Raw genomic sequence first — 21936 nt, forward strand, 5'->3', positions numbered from 1 at the left:
GATAGGGTCGGGATTTCACAAGTAAATTTCAGACAAATCCAGTCCTACAACCAGAACCATTGTCTTGTAGAGGGAGCAGTGCTGGCGAAGAAATGGTGTGTAAATGGCAGTCACCTTGAGCTTTCAGTCAGCTGTGAAAAAAAGCACAATTTGACTTAGAACTTTTTCCATTTCAGTTTACAGATGTCCATATTAAAACAGCTGTGTAGGAACTATACATGTCCCCGACTCCCTGAGAAAATAGAGGAAGGGTTAATGTGAGCTCAACCCAAGGGAGGCCAAGTTTGTTTCATTGGAGTCTGAGCTACTTTTTGTATATTCTTTCTTCCAGGCATGCTAATTGCTTTCTGGTGATATTAAATATTTAGAGGAAAAGTCATCTAAAAAATATTTGTCAGTACACTTATAGATATCACAATTAGAGAAATAAAGTATAGCCTGTAGTAACATTTTAAGAATGTGAAAACCTGAACCAAAACTTAGGCATTTTCTTACTCATTGAGATTTTATGTTTTTGCACTTAATCTACAAATCAGTAGCTGGTTAAAGAATACCATCTAATGATTCTGGAGATAGTTAACATTCTAAAAATGTGAGCATGTTAACAACAGCGTTTTGAAATGTACTCTTAACTTTTTTTTTTTACCAAGCATGGTGCATACCACGCCTCGCAAATCAAATTTACCTTTCATAGCAATCGTGCCTTAGAGGGCTCACTCTCACTTATGTAATTTTTACTTTTGCACCTGAGTAGAAAATGTGTATGGCGTAAGTTGGGTCTAATAAGTGACATCATCATGGCATTACATCGGATGTCCCATAAAGCTTTTCTTATAGAGCTTCTGTTAAAGTTTAAGCAGCCTTCCTACCATTCGCTGCAAAAACCAGCTGTTTTTCTCTCTCTTTTTTTTTTTTTCACTGTTGTGTGTATTCCCACAGAATTCATTAGGATGCACTGTACCTGCAACCCCGACTGGTGGATGCCCTCGGAGGAGCAGATAAACAAAGTGTTCAGTGACGCTGTGGGTCACGCTCGGCAGGGGCGGGCAGTGGGGACTTTCCTGCACAACGGAGGCTCATTTTATGAAGGGATCGATCACCAGGCTTCCCAGGATGAAGTCTTCAGTAAAAATTCCCAGGATGGGTCTGGTGATTAGTGGACAGAATCTTTCCACACTAGCAGCCGGTCCTCTCAAGAGTTCCAGTTGTGAATGTTCTCTTACCATCACTTTAGAATCCAGAGCATGTCACTCTGTCACATCCTAACGGAGTTAAAGGTTTACACATCCTAAACCTTAACTCTTGACCTACTGCCACAGTTCCTAGTACAAACCCATTTTAGGGTTGTTTGGGAAGTCTGTGGAGCCTACAGAGATTTTCAGAATATTACATTATACAAAGAAAAAATGACAATTGATTTTAAATGATGACTAGTTAGACGGTGAGGGTGAAAAAAGAGAGGTGAGCTCCTGGTCACCTGTCCGAAATCTTCAAGTAAGCTCTGTTTCCTGAGCAGAGCTGGTCCCCACAGAGATTGGGTTAGTGTCCCTGCCCATGGGAGAAGGTAGAGACATGGCGTTATCCTAAGGGACAAGGAACAAGCATTCTCTTTATTTAATTCAAATAAGTTGTCTTTATGTTTTCCAAAGACTTGAATTTATACTTCTCAGCAAAGACATAGGATAGGTGACATTGCATGCTGTGTCTAACATTGACAGAGCCTGTTACTAAAAAGAAATCAGAGATCAGAAGCCACCTGTAGACAATGATTAATTGGAAGTCAGCTGTTATTTTTACCACACAAAAAAGTTTTTGCTGTGTTGATCAGGAAGGCACTATATGATCTCTGAAGTTAACAGACAGTAATAGTTTTCACCGTATCAGTCAAGAAACATCCAAAGATTCAAAACCATTTTCAGATGCTCGATTTTGTAAGTTCACAGATCCACAGTTTCCATAGCCTTAAATTGGGCTTTGTTGACACAATGCCAAAGTGATGGGTTGAACAAGGAGCATCTCAGTCAGCTAGTAGTTTGGTGCACTGAGGACCAAACAAGTGATGTGACTGATGGGAGTCACTGAGTCGACCAGATGTTCTGGAATTGTATACACACAGCTTCAAGGCCATTCTGACAACTATGCAATGGGCTTGTCTGTAATTTCTCAGAAATTTGAGGGTCTTTTTGTGCTGAGTTGATCTTCAGAATTTGCATAAATCTTGTTTCTTGTCACCGATGGAAATGTTTCGTCCCAACTGTTGTGTGCCTCCTTCCCGCCAGTATTCCCCTGAACTACTGGCTCTGGCTGAGTTAGCAGTGACCACTCCCACCCACTTTCCCGGGTTTAATATGTTGAGCATCATCTGTGAAGTTAGTAGTAATGTCTTTGGAACCACTTCCTATCCGCAGATGCTCTAGAGATGCTAGAATCTTTCTGAGTGCTTCAGGTGTGGGTGGGAGGGGAGGCTTCCTTTATCACCTTAATCCAGATGTCTGCATTCTTTCTAGAGTTGAGGGCTAAATGGGCAGCTGTTAGTGAAGGCTGCTAATGTCATCTACAAACATGACTAAGGGTTTTGAAAATGGGTTGGAAATTCATTTCAAGTTTATGAGCATCCATGCATAAAGAGGGTTTTTTGCCACCTTTTGACAAAGTAAAATAATAAATCACCCTTTATCTTCTATAATTAGCATCAACTCTGTGCATGACCCGAGCAATAGGTCCTTGTTTAGCTTTTGTTACGATTATTAGTTCCGCCCACTGAGAAGTTTGTTTATAGAGATGGTCATTTGTCAGATCTGTTAGATGGTATGGGGAGAACTAATATTTCAATCCTGTTTTGGAGCAACTTAGCTAAAATTTGCAGGTAAAGGAAAAGATAAGGGCAAATGCGGTGCTTCTGGGAACGATGAGAATAGTATCTTTGGCTATCCGAGGAAGAAAGATACTCCCTGAGGCGTTTTCAAGGTCTAGAAGTCACTATCTTATAAGAATCTTCGGTGACATGAAATCTTTGCCAGGAGAAAAATACCACCATAATCTCACCTGTCTTTCCATCTTACTTTTCCTTTCTTTGCATTGGACTTTAGTTATCCTTACTGCTGAGTGCACTGTCCTTTTTTGTTCTATAGCAGCAATATTTGACCACTGCCTTAAAAAAAAAAACAAACGAACTTCCAATTCTTATCGTTTCCCTGAAAGCTTGCGAATTCCACACATGTTCACATCTACGCGTCATCATGGAGTCGCGTGTTGGGCTGATCTTCACGGAAGGTGGTGATGGAGCATTTCTGCATTCACTCTCCATAGCCTTACAGGTTGGCATCCTTACGACAAGTGCTTGCTCCACTCCTGTTATCATCCCCTGAGAAGGCTCCTGGGGTCAGGAGGCTCTGCCCCTCAAGGCCCCTGGTTGTACCAGCCTTTGCTCGAAGGTACACCTGGTCTCTTCCTCCCACCCCTATTTTCAGGTGAATTATCTCTCTATCAGCTGTTTTCCAATACTTCACAAATGCTAAAATGTTAAGAGCTGCACACTGGTCATCTCTTATGCACATGAGCGATCCAGGCCCAGAAAGATGACTGACTTAGCATCACACGGCCAGTTCTAACGCCTCTCCTGGGTCTAGGACCTACGATCCCCTGTCCCCAGTCAGACGTTCCATTCCACTCTTCACCGTTGATGTAGTTGCTGTGTTCCTTTAGCCGAACCCACCGCCTGACCCGGGCACCAGTGGCCCTTGGGCTGTGACACAGTATCTGCTTGGCTGTTCTGCTTTGTCCTCTCCTTAGTCCATGTCACATGCTGCTACTTGCACTTCCCCTCTAAGGCTGGAAACCTGGCTTGTGGTGGTTGCCTGCATGGTCACCTGATTTTCAAATCAGGGTTTGCAAGGATCGTTCACTTATTGTTTTGGTAAGGCCATCGCAGCCTCTGTAGCAAGGTTAAAAGCTCACCAGTGAGAAGACTGGATGCTGTCACTGCTCTGTCAGCCTTTCCGTTGATCTCTTTGGAGACCTGGAGACCTGTATATTTTCTTGATTTGATTTTCTACATCTTTGTCTGGCAGTTGGACAAATTGCTCTCTTGAGGAGACATTCATACTCATGTCAGCTTTTAGCAGCTTCCCTGAGTCATTTTAGCATTGGAATAACATGGATTGAATTAAAACAGCTCAGCATGCAGCTTTGCTCCACCTCATTGGTGAGAGAAAAGGTCATAGGTCTGGCCTGACACCACAGACCAAATTTGATATTTTGTCAGTGACCGGGCATGGTTCATAATCCCATCTATCAAGGGAACCATACCTACTCTCAGTGACAGTGTCTTGATGTGTCCTGAGGTTTCCCAAATTAAAGTCACATCACAAAGAGCATGCCTGCTTTCCCAGTGAATGGAACGCCGAGTGCAGTTCCGCTTGGCCCAGCATAACCCTTCAGTGATCTGTTTGGGGGATGTAGGCCAGGAACCGGGAGATGGGGTGGGGGGATGCGTCATATTCTGCGAGCAGTTACTACGTTCCCATTTCTCACGGTCTCTTTTGAAGGTCCACCATTCACAGTCTCATGGTTTAACCTCAGTATTAAATGCTTTGGAGAAAAACTGTCAATTGAAAATATTCAGCCCTGAACCCAGGCTCCACTCTCTTGGTTGAGAATTTCCACCAGAGCACTGAGGCTACTATCACCATTTTTGTTTCATAAGGCTTCACTAGGAACGGAGAGGAGAGTATTAGAGCATTTGCTGGAAATAGACATCATCTCCTTTGGTAGGGGAATTGGGAGATACATTATACATGTGGCTACTTCATAGATGTAGGGCAAGTGGGTCATTTTATATTCTGGATCTTTCTTAGCCCTTCATCAGTCATAAACACATTGACCTGAGAGAATTGTTCACCAGGATTATAAGGCGATATAAATTACTCAATATCTTATTTGATCCAGCTCCTCCATGTGTCAGATATCGATAGAATGGTTAAGTCCAGTATATTCTTGTAATATCAGATGTTTTCCAAAAGTCTAGACAATAATACAAACTTGGGAATCTACAAGTTCGTGATGTCTACATTTTCCTGCCACCTTTAATGGCTTGACCTCCTGTTGCTACCAGAAGACGGATGGAGCATCAAGTAGGATGAAGCATGCACTGTTTTCCGGAAAGCAAGCGTACGTTGCCCTCATTTGAATTCTGTCATTCAGCGTGTACTCTAGAACCTAAACCTAATACCCACTGACTACCTCCTTAGTTTTTCTTAGATTTCTGTCATTTTAAAAAGTCTCATTCTTGGATAACTTCGTTTTAAAAAAGATTTAAACTTTTCTCATTTCACAGTACAGATGTTTGTAATTTTTGACAGCTCTTATATACCAGTTTTTAGAAATGTAATAGAAAGTGATTTTGCACATATGGTGCAAGCCTTGCTGGTGCGTGTTTAATGTGGTGACACTTGCCAAAACTGCTTGGCAAAACATGTCAAATAGGATGCTTGAGTCAGAACTCTAGTGTAAATGTGTCTAAACAGCAGTATGTATCATTATGATATATTTTTGTAAACATAGTGATGGCTTCTTTCAGTCGTGTAAGTACTGGATAAAAATAACCACTTCACTTGAATAATGTAGAAAAATGTCACCCAGTTGATGGCCCTCCGCAGTTACTTACATTTTATCAGCCAGTGGCATCACTTCTTCTATTTGTGTTATTATTTAGAGGAGAGTGAAGAATTGATACCAGACAGCATGGAGTGCAAAAATAATAACTCACCAATACTTGCCTCCTAATTAAAATTCAAAACTATAACGGATACGTTTACACGTTAGAGACCACTTTTACCCTCCACAGTGTATTCAATTGCAAGAAACATTGAGAGGTCTGGACTTCACTCATCTAATGACCAGCTCGGTAAGCTTGGCTCTTGAAAGCACTAAATTACCAAATCTTTGTGGTAAAAAATAACCAGATTAAACTTCCTCATGACCATCCATAGCTGGCTAATATACAGGCTAGGTTTTCACTGAATCACAATTCCCCAAATTACAGTGAAAGTTCATCTGCTAAGCTGACTTATTCAAAAGCCTGTTCATTCTCAGAATAATTGCCCCACTACAAGTAGCCAGATGGGTCTTACGCACATTGGAAAACTGTTTAGGCCCATTCAAAACCACCAACAGTAACGATAGCTATAGCTTATATACATCGAGCCCTTGTGCGCCAGGTACTTTGGTAAGCACTTTAATGCATCCTCTCGTTTTAATCCTCACAACCACCCTCTAGGGTGTTATTGTTACCACCGCATTTTATTGATAAGGACACTGTCCAAGGTACTCAGCTAATAAGAGGAAAACTTCGGGTTTAGTAAGCAGAATGACTAGTTCAGTTTTCCCTAGTAGTTAAGGTTCTCAAACCCCTTAAACACTCTGGAATGGATTTGTTGTTCAATTGAAGTAGTGAATAAATTAAAATTTGTTCACATTTCTGTCATAGATTCCCAGTACAAAAACGCAGGGATATAAAAGCAAAACTTTGAACTCAGTGACGTGATGGTCTTTGGGAACGGCGAGATGGTAGAAATGGCACTGGACATCAGTTAGCCAATGTCCATTCACTTTTCACATTTGTTGTATTCGTAGCCTTAGAATTGATGAGTCTGGTTTGGAAGGGAGGGTTTCAATCTATGATGTCACTGTGAGAACTGTCGTGAAGTTTTTGTAGGAAAATACAGTAATCTGTTCTTTCCTGTAGTTGTGGCTTTAACATCTCTGGCTGTGTTTAAGTTCAAGAGCTTGCCATGGCCACCAGGGCCTGGCTTTGTTTCTAAAGAATAGGGCATGCCAGTCCATGAGAGGGGTCCTGAAACCTTCAAGGTCACTGGTCTAGTCCGACCCTGCCCCATTTAAGCATTGCCCTTGTGTGTCTCTCCTCTCTGGAACTTCATGTAGCAGCCTAACACTGGGGCCAACTTGCCTTTACTCTATTTTCTATGATGAACACTTGTGGAGAAACTGTGACAAATCCATTGATCCTAATATTTTTATTGTTGAAGTCTTGTTGATTCTCTATGAATAATTTCTATTTGATTGTACTGTGTAGAGTTAAAACCCACCAGAGGTATGTTAATAAAACTATAAACGCGTAGTGTAATATAGAATAGCAAGATTTTTTTGTGAACAATTTATATAGAAGAGTAAGTTGTTTTTTAAGTGTTAGGCACTTTTCTTTTAGGAACTTAAAATGTTATAAGAGTTTTCTAAACATTCAATATTTTTAATTATAAGAAACATTTGTTACTAGAGCCAATTATTTCAGGTGTTCTAACTGGAGTATTGATTTTATTACCTCATATACCTCTAGAATGCCACATGTTCTGTTGGAGATGAAATTGCACAATAAATGTCAAGTCTCTGTTAAGTGTTTTAACTTGCTTTTTGCATCTTTCTCCAATTCAACCAGACGCTTTTCTGGTTGGTTGGTTGGTTTGTTTGTTTTTAAACAGAAAAGGTGGTTATGTCAGGGAACCGACCAGAACTCATCCAAAAATTCACTTGATCTAGTGAATGAATAGGACAACCAATGATGATCCAGGGACATGTAATCCAAGATTTCTGTACAGCATTTTGTACATTCACATTTTAAACATACATGCTTCTATAGTTCTATTCTATCAGGGAGAGGAGGAACCCCACAGCTGCTACTCTTGACCTTTAACAATAAACAGACGCTGCTTGTTTATGGTTTTTGAACAGTGACCTGACTACAAAAGCAAAGTAGCTGTGGCTAAATAAGGTGGCATAGTGGTGGCTTCCCACTTTTAGTTATTACGTAAAATATAAATCTGATGTATCAACCATTACTGAACAGCGAAACTGAATAAGTGTCATTCATAAGTAAAAACTAAGACAAAACACATTTTTCATTTTAGGGAAAAGAGATGTTTTATTTTTGCACTACAAGATGCAATGTTCTGAGCAGTAGTTTTGGATGAAAAAATAATTTAGTCCAAATAATTTGAGTTTGAATTGGGATATCAATTAAAATGAAATTTAAATTATTTTATTATTCTAAAGCATTAAAAGAGGATTATTAAGTAACTTCGGTTTTTTAATATTTTGTAGCAGGTCACACAGAGTAAAAGCTACAGATCAAAAAAGTATTAGGAACAAATTCAGCAAGGTTGCAGGATACAAGATCGATATAGGAAAATCAACTGTATTTCTATACACTAACAATAAACACTCTGAAAATGAAACTTAAAAAACAATTTTATTTTCAATAACATCAGAAAGAACAAAATACTTAGGAATAAATTTTAAAAAACAAATGCCAGACTTGTACACTGCAAACTACAACACATTATTGGAAGAAATTTTAAAAGATCTAAATAGCGGGAAGACATCCCATGGTAATGGAGTGGAAGAATGGATATTGTTAAGATGGCAATACTCCCCAAATTGATCTACTGGTCCATTGCAATTTCTATCCAAATCTCAGGTGACTTCTCTGCAGAAATTGACAAGCTTATCCTAAAGTTCTGATGGAAATGCAAGGAATCCAGATAGCCAACAAAAATCCTTACATTTGCGGTCAGTTGATTTTTAACAAGGGTGCCAAGAAAATTCAATGGGGAAAGAATAGTCATTTCAACAAATGATCCTGTGACAACAGGATATCCACATCCAAAAGAATGATGTTGGACCCCTACTTTTATGCCATGTGCAAAAAATAATTGAAAATAGATCATAGACCTAAATGGAAGAGCTAAAATTATAAAACTCTTAGAAGAAAACACAGGAGTGAATCTTCTTGGGTTAAGCCATGGTTTTTTCTATATGACACCGGAAAGCATAAGTGACCAAAATAAGAAAAGATAAATTGTACTTCAAAATGAAAAACTTAAAAAAAAAAAAAAAAAAATGAAAAACTTTTGTGCTTCCAAGAACAACATGAAGAACAAAAAGATAACCCACAGAATGGGAGAAAATATTTGCAGATTATATATCTGATAAGAAACTTGTAGCCAGAATATATAGATCTCTTACAATTCAACAATAAACACAAATAACCTAATTAAAAGTGGGCGAGGGTTCTGAATATACATTCTCCAAGGAAGATACAAATGGCCAATAGGCACATGAAAAGATGCTCAACTTCACCAGTTATTAGGGAAATGCAAATTAAACCACAGTGAAATACCAATGAAAAAGATACACAGTAACAAATACTAGCTAGGATATGGACAGATTGAAACCTTCATACATTGCTGGTAGGAATGTAAAATGGTGCAAGTCACTTTGAAAAACAGTTTGGCAACTCCTTAAAAAGTTAAATATAGGTTATCATTTGACCCAGCGATTCCACTCATGGGTATATACCCCAGAGAATTGGAGACATGTCTACACAAAAACCTGTACACAAGTGTTCACAGGAGCCCTATGATACCAAAAAGTGGAATCAATCCAAATGTCCATTAATTTGATGAATGGACAAACAAAATGTGGTATATCCACACAATGGAGTGTTCAGTCATAAAAAAGGAATGAAATACTAATACATACTACAACATGGATGAACCCTTTAAAGTTGATTACACATTCATGCAATATATTTACTGAGAGCCTGATGTGCTTGGCCCTGTGTCAGGTACCGTGTCCCAAGAACCAAATAAATACAGCCAGCGGCTGAATAACTAGTTGGAGAAAAATGACCAAGACCTATTATGAATTATGAGAAAATCCCAAGTTCCAGTAGGCAACTTGTTCCCCCAATAAAGCTGTATTTACAAAGCTGAATCAGGCATAGAATGAGAGAAAATAAAGATCACTGAGTCTGTCTCTGTCGTACCAAAATAGTTCAATTTGACCATATCAGCCAAAGTACATGCCAATTCAGGGAAAGAATTATTCATACATAATTTGGTGTGCTCCCAAATCCTGGTTGAATCTATTTTCTCTTTTCCTTTTCCCCCCCTCCCCTTAAAGCTGTTGCTCAGGCCTCACATAGACACCATCCTAGTGATACATACCTGATGTTTCAACCAGTGTGTCAGGAAACAGATGGCATGGTTGATTTGAGAAGAGCTGGATAAAAACACTTAGTCCAAAGGTGTGAGCAGGGTAGCCTGAAACTACAATGGGGAGTGTAGTGTCCAGACCTTGCACTGGCAGGGCACTGTCATCGGCCTGAAGAGGTGAGGTGAGCCTGTGGGTGTACTGGAATGAGGGCTCCCTGCTAGGAAATGTGATCTCCACGTGAGGAAACATGGTTAGACTCGGCAGAGCCTGCAGGGAGGGAGCCAGGAGGATCAGTACCCTTACTTCTCAACTCACTTCTGTCTCCTCACGGTGTTCCCCTCTAGCTGCGAGCAACTGGAAACCGGAGGGCAGGAGAGCGCCTTGATGTCCACACAGGTCAGCCCCCTGGGACGTAGAGCAAGGCGGAGGCACAGTAAAGGGAAGAAGTTAATCACAGTTGATCGTGGGGATGAGTTAAGATAGTTCAAAGATCTCTTCGGTTCCCCGTCACTGAAATCTTGAGAGTCGACATCTTTACATAAATGACCTTTTAATTTTTAATAATTTGGATAGTTAACATTTTTTCAGTCAGTAGTTGAATGCTTTACTATCGTCATCGCAGTGAATCTTCTTACAGCCTACGAGGTAAACTCTAATATTATCCCCACTCTACAGATGAGTAAACTGATGCTTAGAGACATGTGCCCAAGGTCACAGAGCTAGTGGTGGTGAAGCGCTAAAGGCCAGGTGCTGATCCAGGCGGCCCATTCCAGGTGAGAAACCCGTGTTTCACTGACTCCAATAAAACTGATCTTTGAAGATGTGCAAGGCTGAGGGAAAAAGTTGCAACAATGAGGCTGATAAAACAGTAACTGCTTCTTAAGTCTACCCAGCTTTGGCTGATACAACTATAATTCATTTCTCGACGTGGCCCGAGAAGACTGAGGCTCAAAATCCTGAAAAAATTCCCAGATGAATATTGGTGCAGTTTCTGGGTCCCAGGTGAGTCTTGGTTCTGATTCAGTCCTAAAGATCCGTAGAGACACAGTCTCAATGCCTCTGTCCGTAGTCCTCTGTATTCATTGATCCTGATGTTTAAGAAATATGCTTGCCTCTATGAATGAATGGAGAGATAGATATAGGTGATAGATAGATAAGGTGGGATGAGTTACATCAAAATAGCATATCTTGTGGACCTTGTACTTATGCATTGTCAAATTTTAATAAATGAGGTTAAAACATGGTTTTGAAATACAGCTTTAAGATGTGTATCTTTATGCTCATCTAACAAAAATATTACGGACTACAGTGGTTAGAATTCTAGGCTTTCACTCTCGGGGGCCCGGGTTCAATCCCTGGTCGGGGAACTAAGATCCCACATGCTGCAACTAAGAGTTCGCATGCCGCAACTAAGACCCAGCGCAGCCAAATAAATAATATTTTTTAAAAAATCATTCTTTTCGCAAATTGGAAAGAAAAGGATGAATAACTTTCGAAATAATTGCCGGTGACAGCCCTTCATACTCAAGAGACTCTGTTAGAAATATATCACGTGGCTCCAAGCATGCTAAAGTTGAAAGAATTGTTTTATTACTAACTTACCTTACTTATAGTCAACTTCTAGCTTGGTGGCTTTGTAATAGTTTCAAAGTCTTCAATATGTTTGTATAAGAAGGAAATGACTGTAAAGCAATTATACGCCGATAAAGATGTTAAAAAAAAAAAAGAAAATGACTTTTTCCATTGAGGACCTGCAAATAGGTCATCCTGTTAAACTATCATGGTATCCTGCTGCTCTCATAGCACTTATGAAAGTATTATATATATTTGTGTGATTCTTTGTATAAAGTTTGTATGCCTCATGAGACTTTTAACTCTATGATATCAGGGGACATGATTAATTCTTTCACCTTTTTATATCTTTTGCCTACCACAGAACCTGGCATATTGTATGGAGTGTCAAAATATTTTAACGTGTTAGTGTACTGTGCTCATGTATGTGTATATACATAGATAATGAACACAGCAAGAAGCTTTTAAAAGATTGGAAGAGGTTTGTGGGAAATGACTTAGGATGTCCCCACTGTGGCAGCGCCGGCACCATTTCATCCCACTCCCTCAACTGCAGAGAATCTACGCACATCCTGACCTGTGATGGAGAGTGAAGACAGATGGGAAAACCCTCAAGAAATAATTCTATATAGCTTCACTGTAATTCGAAAAGCAAGGATTTATTTTAGTTTTACAGGCATGCGGAAATGTAAGTGTCAATCATATTCACAGCTCTTAGAAGACATAGGGGTTTAGTTCTCCACATTATTCTACACACAGGTAGCTAGAATGCATACACACACACACTACTACAGTACCTTGGCATTAGATAGAGCACAGAGACCTTGGAAGACAGGGGACCTGAATTGAAATCCCAGCCCCAATACATAAATTACTTAAATCTCTCCAGGTCTGTTTCCTTATCTGTAAAATATCTACCTCTTTGAGTTGACATAAGAATTGAAGCTAACATCTTGCTATTTGTTTTCTATTTGACTCATCTTTTCTTTGTTCCTTGTTTATTGACTTGTTTTGGATTTATTATTTATTATGTTTCCATTTTATCTCCACTGTTGGCTTATTAGCTATACCTCTTTGTGTGTGTGTGTTTTAGCGGTTGCTCCATGACTTAACAATATACATCTTTAACATCGCGGGCTGCCTTGAAATAAAGACATACCACTTCGTTAACAGTGTAAGAATCTTAAAACAATGCACTTCCTTTGCGCTATTGCTGTCATATATTTTAATTCTACATTTTATGGGTTTTTAAACTCAATTCCATTTTGGTCAAAGAACGTACTTTGTATGATTTAAATCCCTTTAACTTTATTGACACATGTTTTATGGCGAAGCACATGGTCTTTATTGGTAAATATTCCAAGTGACCTTCAAAAGAATGTTCATTTCTGTTTGGGGATGGAATGTGCTATAAATATCAAATAGGTCAAGTTAGTTGATAGTGTCCTTCACATCTTCTGTACGCTTGCTGATTTTTCGGTCTACTTTTATTGATTATTGTGAGAGGGGCGTTGTGTGGATTTATCTATTTCTCTTTCAGTTCTATCAGTTTTGCCTCACATATTTTGAAACTCTGATAATGAGACTGATTTCTTTAACCAAGAAACCAGAATTTATATGCTCAGATAAGTATTATTCTTCAAATTAGTAATTGCCTTGAAAGGACATGAACGCATTAAAACAATATTCATGTTGTTTCTAGGGCTCCTCCTACAGAATGAAATGATAAACTGCAAACACAAAATAGATTTCATTACAGTGTTCCTTATTTTTAACCCAAAATAATAATAACCAGCATACAATCCACCATGGTCATCAGTCTTGGATCCAGCTAGTTTTGACTGCTTCCCAAAACATTCCATTTGTCCTCAAAAGATTAAGATATCCATCACTTCAACAGGCCTATTTTTACAAATGAGTTACAAATACTATAGTTAACTCCCAAGCAGGTGTTCCAAACATATACTAAAGATGGCAGCATTGTTAGACTAAGGCAATAGCTTACACAAGGGATTAGTTTTAAAGGAACACATAGTTGAGCTTTAATGTTTATTAAAAATACTGTTGACATTATTTTATGATCATACTTCGGATACAATTCAGGATTTACTCCCAATAATTAATTATGTAAGAATGCATTCTTTATGAGAATTCATAGTGATCTCTCTTTAAAAAGTGTTTCAATTTTACAACCACAGTAACTATCAAATGTCTTTAGAGATACGTTTATTGTAAAAGATGAGATATTACTGTGCCAGCAGACTTAATATACAACATCTGAAAATAATCTTAGCCTTTGATAGTCAAAGTGTGGTCCATGGGCCAGCAGCTTTAGCATTAATTACTTTAGAATTAATTGATACCTACTGAATCAAAAAATCTGCATTTTAACAAGATTCCCAGCTGATTTGTATACAGGTTAAAATTTGAGAAACACAGCTCTAGCTGATCCTATGAAGAGACAACAAAGTTTACAATGCCAATGAAAATAACTAATGAAGATAGGGAAGCTCTTTTCTGATACAATAGTCAGTGATGACTCTCTTTATTTATTTATTTATTTATTTTTTTTTTTTTTTGCGGTACGTGGGCCTCTCACTGTTGTGGCCTCTCCCGTTGCGGAGCACAGGCTCCGGATGCGCAGGCTCAGCGGCCATGGGTCACGGGCCCAGCCGCTACGCGGCATGTGGGATCTTCCCGGACCGGGGCACGAACCCGCGTCCCCTGCATCAGCAGGCGGACTCTCAACCACTGCGCCACCAGGGAAGCCCGATGACTCTCTTTATTAAGGAGAAAATTAATTCTACAGTTAAGTTTTAGGAAAGTATATCTTCAAGAGGAGTTCAGCTGAATGTAGTGGACCTCAGACGAATTTCAAAAAAGTAAGTAAGTAAACCATAAATCTCCTAGAAGAAAACGTAGGCAGTAAGCTCCTTGACTTCAGTCTTGGCAATGATTGTTTTGGATTTGACACCAAAAGCAAAGACAACAAAAGCAAAAATAAACAAGTGAGACTACATCGAACTAAAAGGCTTCTGCATAACGAAGGAAACCATGAACAAAATGGAAAGGCAACCTACCAAATGGGAGAAATATTTGCAAATCATGTATCTGATAAGGGGTTAATATCCAGAATATATATAAAGAACACATACAATTCAGTAGCAAAAGAAAAAAATCTTGATGAAAAATGAGCAGAGGATCTAAATAGACAGTTTTCCAAAGAAGACATACAAATGGTCAACAGGGAACATGAAAAAGTGCTCAATATCACTAATCATCAGGGAAATGCAACTCAAAACCATGAGATGCCACCTCACACCTGCTAGAATGGGTATTGTCAAAAAGGTAAGAAATAATAGGCATTGGTGAGGGTGTGGAGAAGAAGGAACCGTTGTGCACTGCTGGTGGGAATGTAAATTGGTGCAGCCACTGTGGAGAACAGTATGGAGGTTCCTCAAAAATTAGAAGTAGACCTATCATATGATCCTGCAATTCCACTTCTGGGTATTTATTTGAAGAAAACAAAAACACTAATGATGCTCATTGCATCATTATTTACGATAGCCCAGATATGGAAACAACCTAAGCATTCATCAGTGGATAAAGGGATAAAGAAAATGTGGTATACAAACCAAACAAAAACAAACACGTAGATGCAGAGAACAGAGTAGTGGCTACCAGAGAAGAAGGGTGTGGAGGGTGAAATCGGTAAAGGGGATCAACTGTATGGTGACAGATGGAAAATAAATTTTTGGTGGTGAGCATGTTGTAGAAATGTACACATGAAACTTACATAATAATGTTACCTCAATAAAAAAAAAAAGAAAAAAATGTGTATATATAATATATATGTATGTATATACACACACAATGGAATGTTATTCTGTCATAAAGAAGGAAATCTTGCCATTTGCAGCAACATGGATGGACCTGGAGGGTGTTATGCTCAGTGAAATAAGAGAAAGACAAATATGATATATGATATCATTTATACGTGGAATCTAAAAAACAAAACAAACAAAACCCAAACTTACAGGGCTTCCCTGGTGGCTCAGTGGTTAAGAATCCGCCTGCCAATGCAGGAGACACGGGTTCGAACCCTGGTCCGGGAAGATCCCACATGCCACTGAGTAATGAAGCCCGTGCACCACAACTACTGAGCCCGCGCGCCTAGAGCCCGTGCTCTGCAACAAGAGAAGCCACCGCAATGAGAAGCCCACGCACCACAACGAAGAGTAGCCTCCGCTCGCCGCAACTAGAGAAAGCCTGCGCGCAGCAACAAAGACCCAACACAGCCAAAAATTAAAAAAAAATTTTAAAAGACAAGTTCATGATAGGAAATCTCTAAATGACCAAAAAAAAAAAAATCATGTATAAGCATTGTTACTATTTAGTGTGTGTATTTCCTTTTAGGCCTTTTTCTATGTACATAAAATTGAAATTATCCTTAATATACTAGGGTCCTATTTATTTTTCCACTAAAAAATTAGTCAAGCATTTCTAAAGTTGGCAAAACTAATTCTTGATCATAAAATATTTTTGTATGAATAATGAAATAATGAAAAGTAAAGGACGTCTCCCACCCCAGTCCCAACCTTTAACAGTAACAACTTAAAGTGATAGGTGCGTATTCTTAGGTTTTTCTCTATCATAAGCATTTTGTCATCTTATTAAGTATTCCGCCAAAAATGATTCCAAAGACTGCATTACAGTCTGTCTATCTTACAAATACGCCATACTTTGTTTAACTATTTACCTAATTATTTTCAATTTTTTTTATACCAGAGCAATGCCATTTCCTTAGATTGCATTCCTACAAGTGAAATGACTGGGTCAAAAGGTATGAACATTTTCCACTCTTGATACCTACTAGAAAAGCACCCTCCAGAGAGGAGGCCCCATTTCACACTCCCAAGAGCAACGTATCAGCATGACCTATCTCACAAACCTAGTTTTGATGAAGATCAGTATTACTCCACTTAACTGTTTTTGGATAAGCACATTATTACACTGTATTGTAATTATTTGTATGGGCTTCTTCTTTGTCAATTAACTAGACTATGAGTGTCTATGTCTTTTTTTTTATTGGCCCTGCCATGTGGTGTGCAGGATCTTAGTTCCCCAGCCAGGGATCGAACTCACGCCCTTGTCAGTGAAAGCACGGAGTCCTCACCACTGGACCGCCAGGGAAATCCCAAGTCTAGGTCTTTTTTATCTTTATACTTCTAGAGACAGCATCATACATAAATATTCACTTATCAACATATATTTATTGAATGCCTACTATGTGTCAGATGCCATTCTAGTTTCTGAAGATCCAGCTCTAATGGATGTTACATTCTAGTGGAGATAGACAATAAACAAGAATAAAATTATAGTATGCAGGTAATAAATGTTATAGTCACAAACAAAGCAATGAGGTATTAGGGGGTAAGGAGAGAAATGGAGAGGGTTTGCTATTTTATAAAGGGTGGTGAGGAAAGAGCTCACTGATACGGTGTCATTTAAACAGACATTTGAAGAAGTAAAGCAGCATGCTGGGCAGGTATGTGGCGGGAAGAGAATTTCAGACAGTACAAAGGCTCTGGGTTGATAGCATGCGTAGGATGTATGAAAAGCAGAAAGGAGGCCAGTCTGGCTGGAACAGTGAGGGAGAGAATAGTAGAAAATGGGGTCCAAGAGATAGTGGAGAAACTCATCATGGAGAACTTGTAAGCTTCCTCAGAATAGATGATGTTATTCTGTGTGAGATGAGAAACCACAGGGAGGGCTTTGAGAAGAGAAGGGACATGATCTGACATGTTTTCAAAAAAATCACAAGCTGCTGTGTTGAAATAGAATGTGTGAGCTATTAGGGGGAAATCACTTAAGAGGCTATTTTGAAAATTCAAGCACGATATGATGATGGCTAACATTAAGATAATAACTGAGATGAGGAGAAATGGATTCCAAATATATTCTGGAGGTAGAGCCAGTAGTTCTTGCTAAGGGGTTGTATATTGTATTCCTATATTGTATAGGACATGGAGAGAAATGGATAGGGTTTGCTATTTTATAGAGGGTGGTGAGGGACACTTTTTTAGGGTTTTCTTCCCTAATGTTCAGAATGTTGACTGTGCATTTGAATGAGAGATGAAGTTCAAACTATTTTGAAGATGAGAAATTTACTTGTTCAAAGTAATGCTAACTAGTTGGTAGCCTTAAGTTATAGCCCAATAACTAATTATATATCAATATATCTTTAGTACTGTCTGAAAGAACCTTCTGTGGTAATGGAAATGGTTTATATCTGCATTGTACAACATGGTAGCCACTAACCACGCATAGCTATTGAACACATGAAAATGTGGCTACTGCAACTGAGGAACTGAATTTTTTATTTTATTTAATTAATTTAAATGTAAATAGTCACAAATGGCCACCATATGGTAAAGCACAGCACTATATTGTGTTACATCCTCTTGATACAATAAGTTTCAGTGAACACAAAACTTTGAAAATTGGCAGCATGCTTTTTTTTAAACTTACGCGAAGGCTCAGCAGCCCTGGCTTACAGACCCAGCCGCTCCGCGGCATGTGGGATCTTCCCGTACTGGAGCACGAACCCGTGTCCCCTGCATCAGCAGGCGGACTCTCAACCACTGCACCACTAGGAAAACCCCTGGCTGCATACTTTTTTTTCTTTATCACATGATTTTAACTTTTAAAAAAATGTTTATTTATTTGGCTGCACTGGGTCTTAGTTGTGGCACTTGGGATCTTCATTGCCGCATGCAGGCTCTTAGTTTCGGCACTCAGGATCTAGCTCCCCGACCAGGGATGGAACCCAGGCTCCCTGCATTGGGAGTGCAGAGCCTTAACCACTGGACCACTAGGGAAGTCCCATTGGCTGCGTACTTTTTAAATTATAAGATTCATTAACGTGTATTTTACCATCTGTGTAGAAGAGGAAATATATACTATAAACTTGTATATATGTGTGTGTGTGTGCATATATACATCAAGTATCAATAGGGATACATCACAAGACTGTAACATTAGCTGCCTCTGAGAAAAGAATGGGTAGCTAGGGGTCAGAGTTGGGAAAGAGAATATTCCCTGTATATCTGGGTTTTGTTTTTTGTTTTTTGTGTTTTTTTCTGCGGTACGCGGGCCTCTCACTGCTGTGGCCTGTTTCTGTTTTTCTGCCACCCTATATATCTGTTTGAACATTCTTAATTTTGGGTCATATGTTTTGTCTATTCAAATATAAGTTTAAAATTTTTAAAAAAATTTTGGTTAATGCTAATTTCTGTAACTTTCCCTAAATTTCTTTCCTTCATGGTTCAAATCAATGACTGGCAAGTGAACTAAATACCGTTTTCTGGATATGTCTCTAAGGTGGCCTTTAAGTAATGCTTGAAGATAAATCTCGAGGTGACACACAATTCCTCAGCTTCCACCACAATGTCATTGTCCCACCCCCCACCCGACCCCACCAACACCCTTGTTCCAGGCAGTTCAAGTTAGATCCAGCTAGTTATTCTGTCTACTGAATATTAATTCATTTTCTCATTTTATACCAAAATGAAAATTTTGTCTCCACTTTCTATACAGTGTTAGCTTTCTTGGGCTCTTCTGCTTAGCAGTGACTTGTAGAGAACCAGACTATGTGAGTTCAAATCCTGACTCTGCCCCTTATCAGCTGAGTGTCCTCAGACACATGTAACTACTGTATCTCAGTTTCCTCATCTGCAAAAAAAATGAGTAATAATTCCCTCTTCACTGGCTCTTTGTAAGGATTAAATGGGTTAGAACAGGCATACCTTGTTTTATTGTGCTTTGCTTTATTGCCTTCTCAGATATTGCGTTTCTTACAGATTGAGGGTTTGTTTGTGGCAACCCTGCACCGAGCAAGTCTTGCAGCACCATTGTTCCAAGAGCATTCACTCACTTTGTGTCATTTTGGTAGTTCTTGCATATCTCAGATGTTTTCATTATTATTATATTTGTTACGGTGATCTGTGATCAGTGATCTTTGAGGTTACTGTTTTAACTGTTTTGAGGCACGAGGCACGGTATGCCCATGTAAGATGGCAAACAGTGGATAAATGCTGTGTGTTCTGACTGCTCTAACCAGCCATTCCCCCATCTGCCACCCCTCAGGCCTCCCTGTCTCCCGACACAACAGTATAGAAATGAGGCCAGTGAATAAGCCTACAATGGCCTCAAGCATTCAAGTGAAAGGAAGTGGTGCACATTCTCTCACTTTAAATCAAAAGCTAGAAATGATTAAGCTTAGTGAGGAAGGTGTCTCAAAACCGGACAAAAGCTAGGCCTCTTGCACCAAACAGCCAGGTTGTAGATGCAAAGGAAAAGCTCTTGAAGGAAATTAGAAGTGGTACTCCAGTGAAAACATGAATGATAAGAAAGCAAAACGGTCTTATGGTTGATATGGACAAAGTTGTAGTGGTCTGGATAGAAGACAAACAAGCCACAGCATTCCCTTAAGCCAAAGCCTAATCCAGAGCCAGGCCCTCTCTTCAGTTCTGTGAAGGCTGAGAGGCAAGGCAGCTGCAGAAGAGTCTGAAGCTGGCAGAGGCTGGTTCATGAGGTTTAAGGTAAGAAGCCGTCTCCACAACATAAACTGCAAGGTGAAGCAGCAAGTGCTGATGTAGAAGCTGCAGCAAGTTATCCAGAAGATCTAGCTCAGATAATAAATGAAGGTGGCTACATTAAGCAAGATGCCATGTAGGACTTTCATAGCTAGAGAGGAGTCAGTGCCTGGCTTTAAAGCTTCGAAGGAGGGACTTCCATGGTGGTCCAGTGGGTAAGACTCCACGCTCCCAATGCAGGGGGTCCAGGTTCATGCTGCAACAAAGATCCCGCATGCCGCAACTGAGACCCAGCGCAGCCAAAATAAATTTTTTTTTTTTTTTTAAAAAGACTTCAAAGGACAGACTGACTCTTTTGTTAGGGGCTAATGCAGCTGATGACTTTAAGTGGAAGCCAATGCCCATTTACCATTCCCAAAGTCCTAGGATCCTTAAAAGTTAGGCTCAATCTACTCTGCTTATGCTCTATAAATGGAAGAACAAAGCCCTAGATGACAGCATATCTGTTTACAAGATTTACTGAATATTTTAAACCAACTGTTGAGACCCATGGCTCAAAAAAAAGGTTCCTTGCAAAATATTACTGCTTATTGACAATGCACCTAGTCACCCAAGAGCTCTGATGGAGATGTATCACAAGATTAATGTTTTCATGCCGCTAATACAATATCCATTCTGCAGTCCATGAATCGAGGAGTAATTTCAATTTTCAAATCTTCTTATTAAAGAAATACATTTCATAAAGCCACAGTGATTCTTCTGATGGATCTGGGTACAGTCAATTGAAAACCTTCTGGAAAGGATTCACCATTCTAGATACCATTAAGAACACGAGCGGTTTGGACTTCCCTGGTGGCGCAGTGGTTAAGAATCCGCCTGCCAGTGCAGGGGACACGGGTTTGAGCCCCGGCCCGGGAAGATCCCACATGCCGCGGAGCAACTAAGCCCGTGTGCCACAATTACTGAGCCTGTGCGCTGCAACTACTGAAGCCTGCACGCACCTAGAGCCCATGCTCTGCAACGAGAAGCCACCAAAATGAGAAGCCCGTGCACCACAACGAAGAGTAGCCCCCGCTCGCCACTACCAGAGAAACCCGTGTGCGGCAACAAAGACCCAACGCAGCCAAAAATAAATTAAAGAAAAAAAAACAATTTAGTGGCTCACAGGAAGAAGACAAATTATCAATATTGACAGTACTTTGGAAGCAGTTGATTCCAACCCTCGTAGATGACTTTGAGGGATTCAAGACTTCAGTGGAGGAAATAGCAAGAAAACTCGAAATCAAAGTGGAGCCTAAAGATGTGACTGAATTGCTGCAGTCTCATGGTAAAACTTTAACAGATGAGAAGTTGCTTATGAATGGGCAGAGAAAGTGGTTTCTCGAGATGGAATTGACTCCTGGTGAAGATGCTGTGAAGATTATTGAAATGACAACAGAGGACTGAAAATACTATGTAAACTTAGTTGATAAAGCAGGGCCGGGTTTGAGAGGATTGACCCCAATTTTGAAAGCTCTGCTGTGGGTAAAATGCTATCAAATGGCATTGCACACTACAGAGAAACCATTCGCAACAGGAAGTCACATGATGCGGTAAACTTCATTATCCTAAGAAATTGCCACAGCAACCCCAGCCTTCAACAGCCACCAACATGGAGACAAGACGCTCCACCAGCAAAGAGCCCCTCAAAAGGCCCAGATGATGGTTAGCATTTTTTAGCAATAAAGTACTTTTAAATTAAGGTATGTACATTGTG

General features: G+C 39.6%; 1 protein-coding gene across 3 annotated transcripts in view; it reads left to right on the plus strand.

The window, feature by feature from the left end:
* The window catches only part of BEND4 (BEN domain containing 4), a 32955-nt gene extending 25566 nt beyond the window's left edge, over positions 1 to 7389 (plus strand). The window contains exon 5 of one of the 3 annotated variants that reach the window (XM_024731738.1): positions 940 to 7389. In XM_024731738.1, coding sequence (XP_024587506.1) covers positions 940 to 1157 — 218 coding nt within the window. In that variant the 3' untranslated portion in view covers positions 1158 to 7389. The remainder of the gene's footprint in view (positions 1 to 939) is intronic. The other 2 variants (XM_024731739.1, XM_024731740.1) reach the window with 2 other exon arrangements.
* The last annotated feature ends 14547 nt before the right edge of the window (positions 7390 to 21936 follow it).

Source organism: Neophocaena asiaeorientalis, unplaced genomic scaffold (genome assembly GCF_003031525.2).
Source record: "Neophocaena asiaeorientalis asiaeorientalis breed wild unplaced genomic scaffold, Neophocaena_asiaeorientalis_V1.1 scaffold39, whole genome shotgun sequence".
Lineage (NCBI taxonomy): Eukaryota > Metazoa > Chordata > Mammalia > Artiodactyla > Phocoenidae > Neophocaena > Neophocaena asiaeorientalis.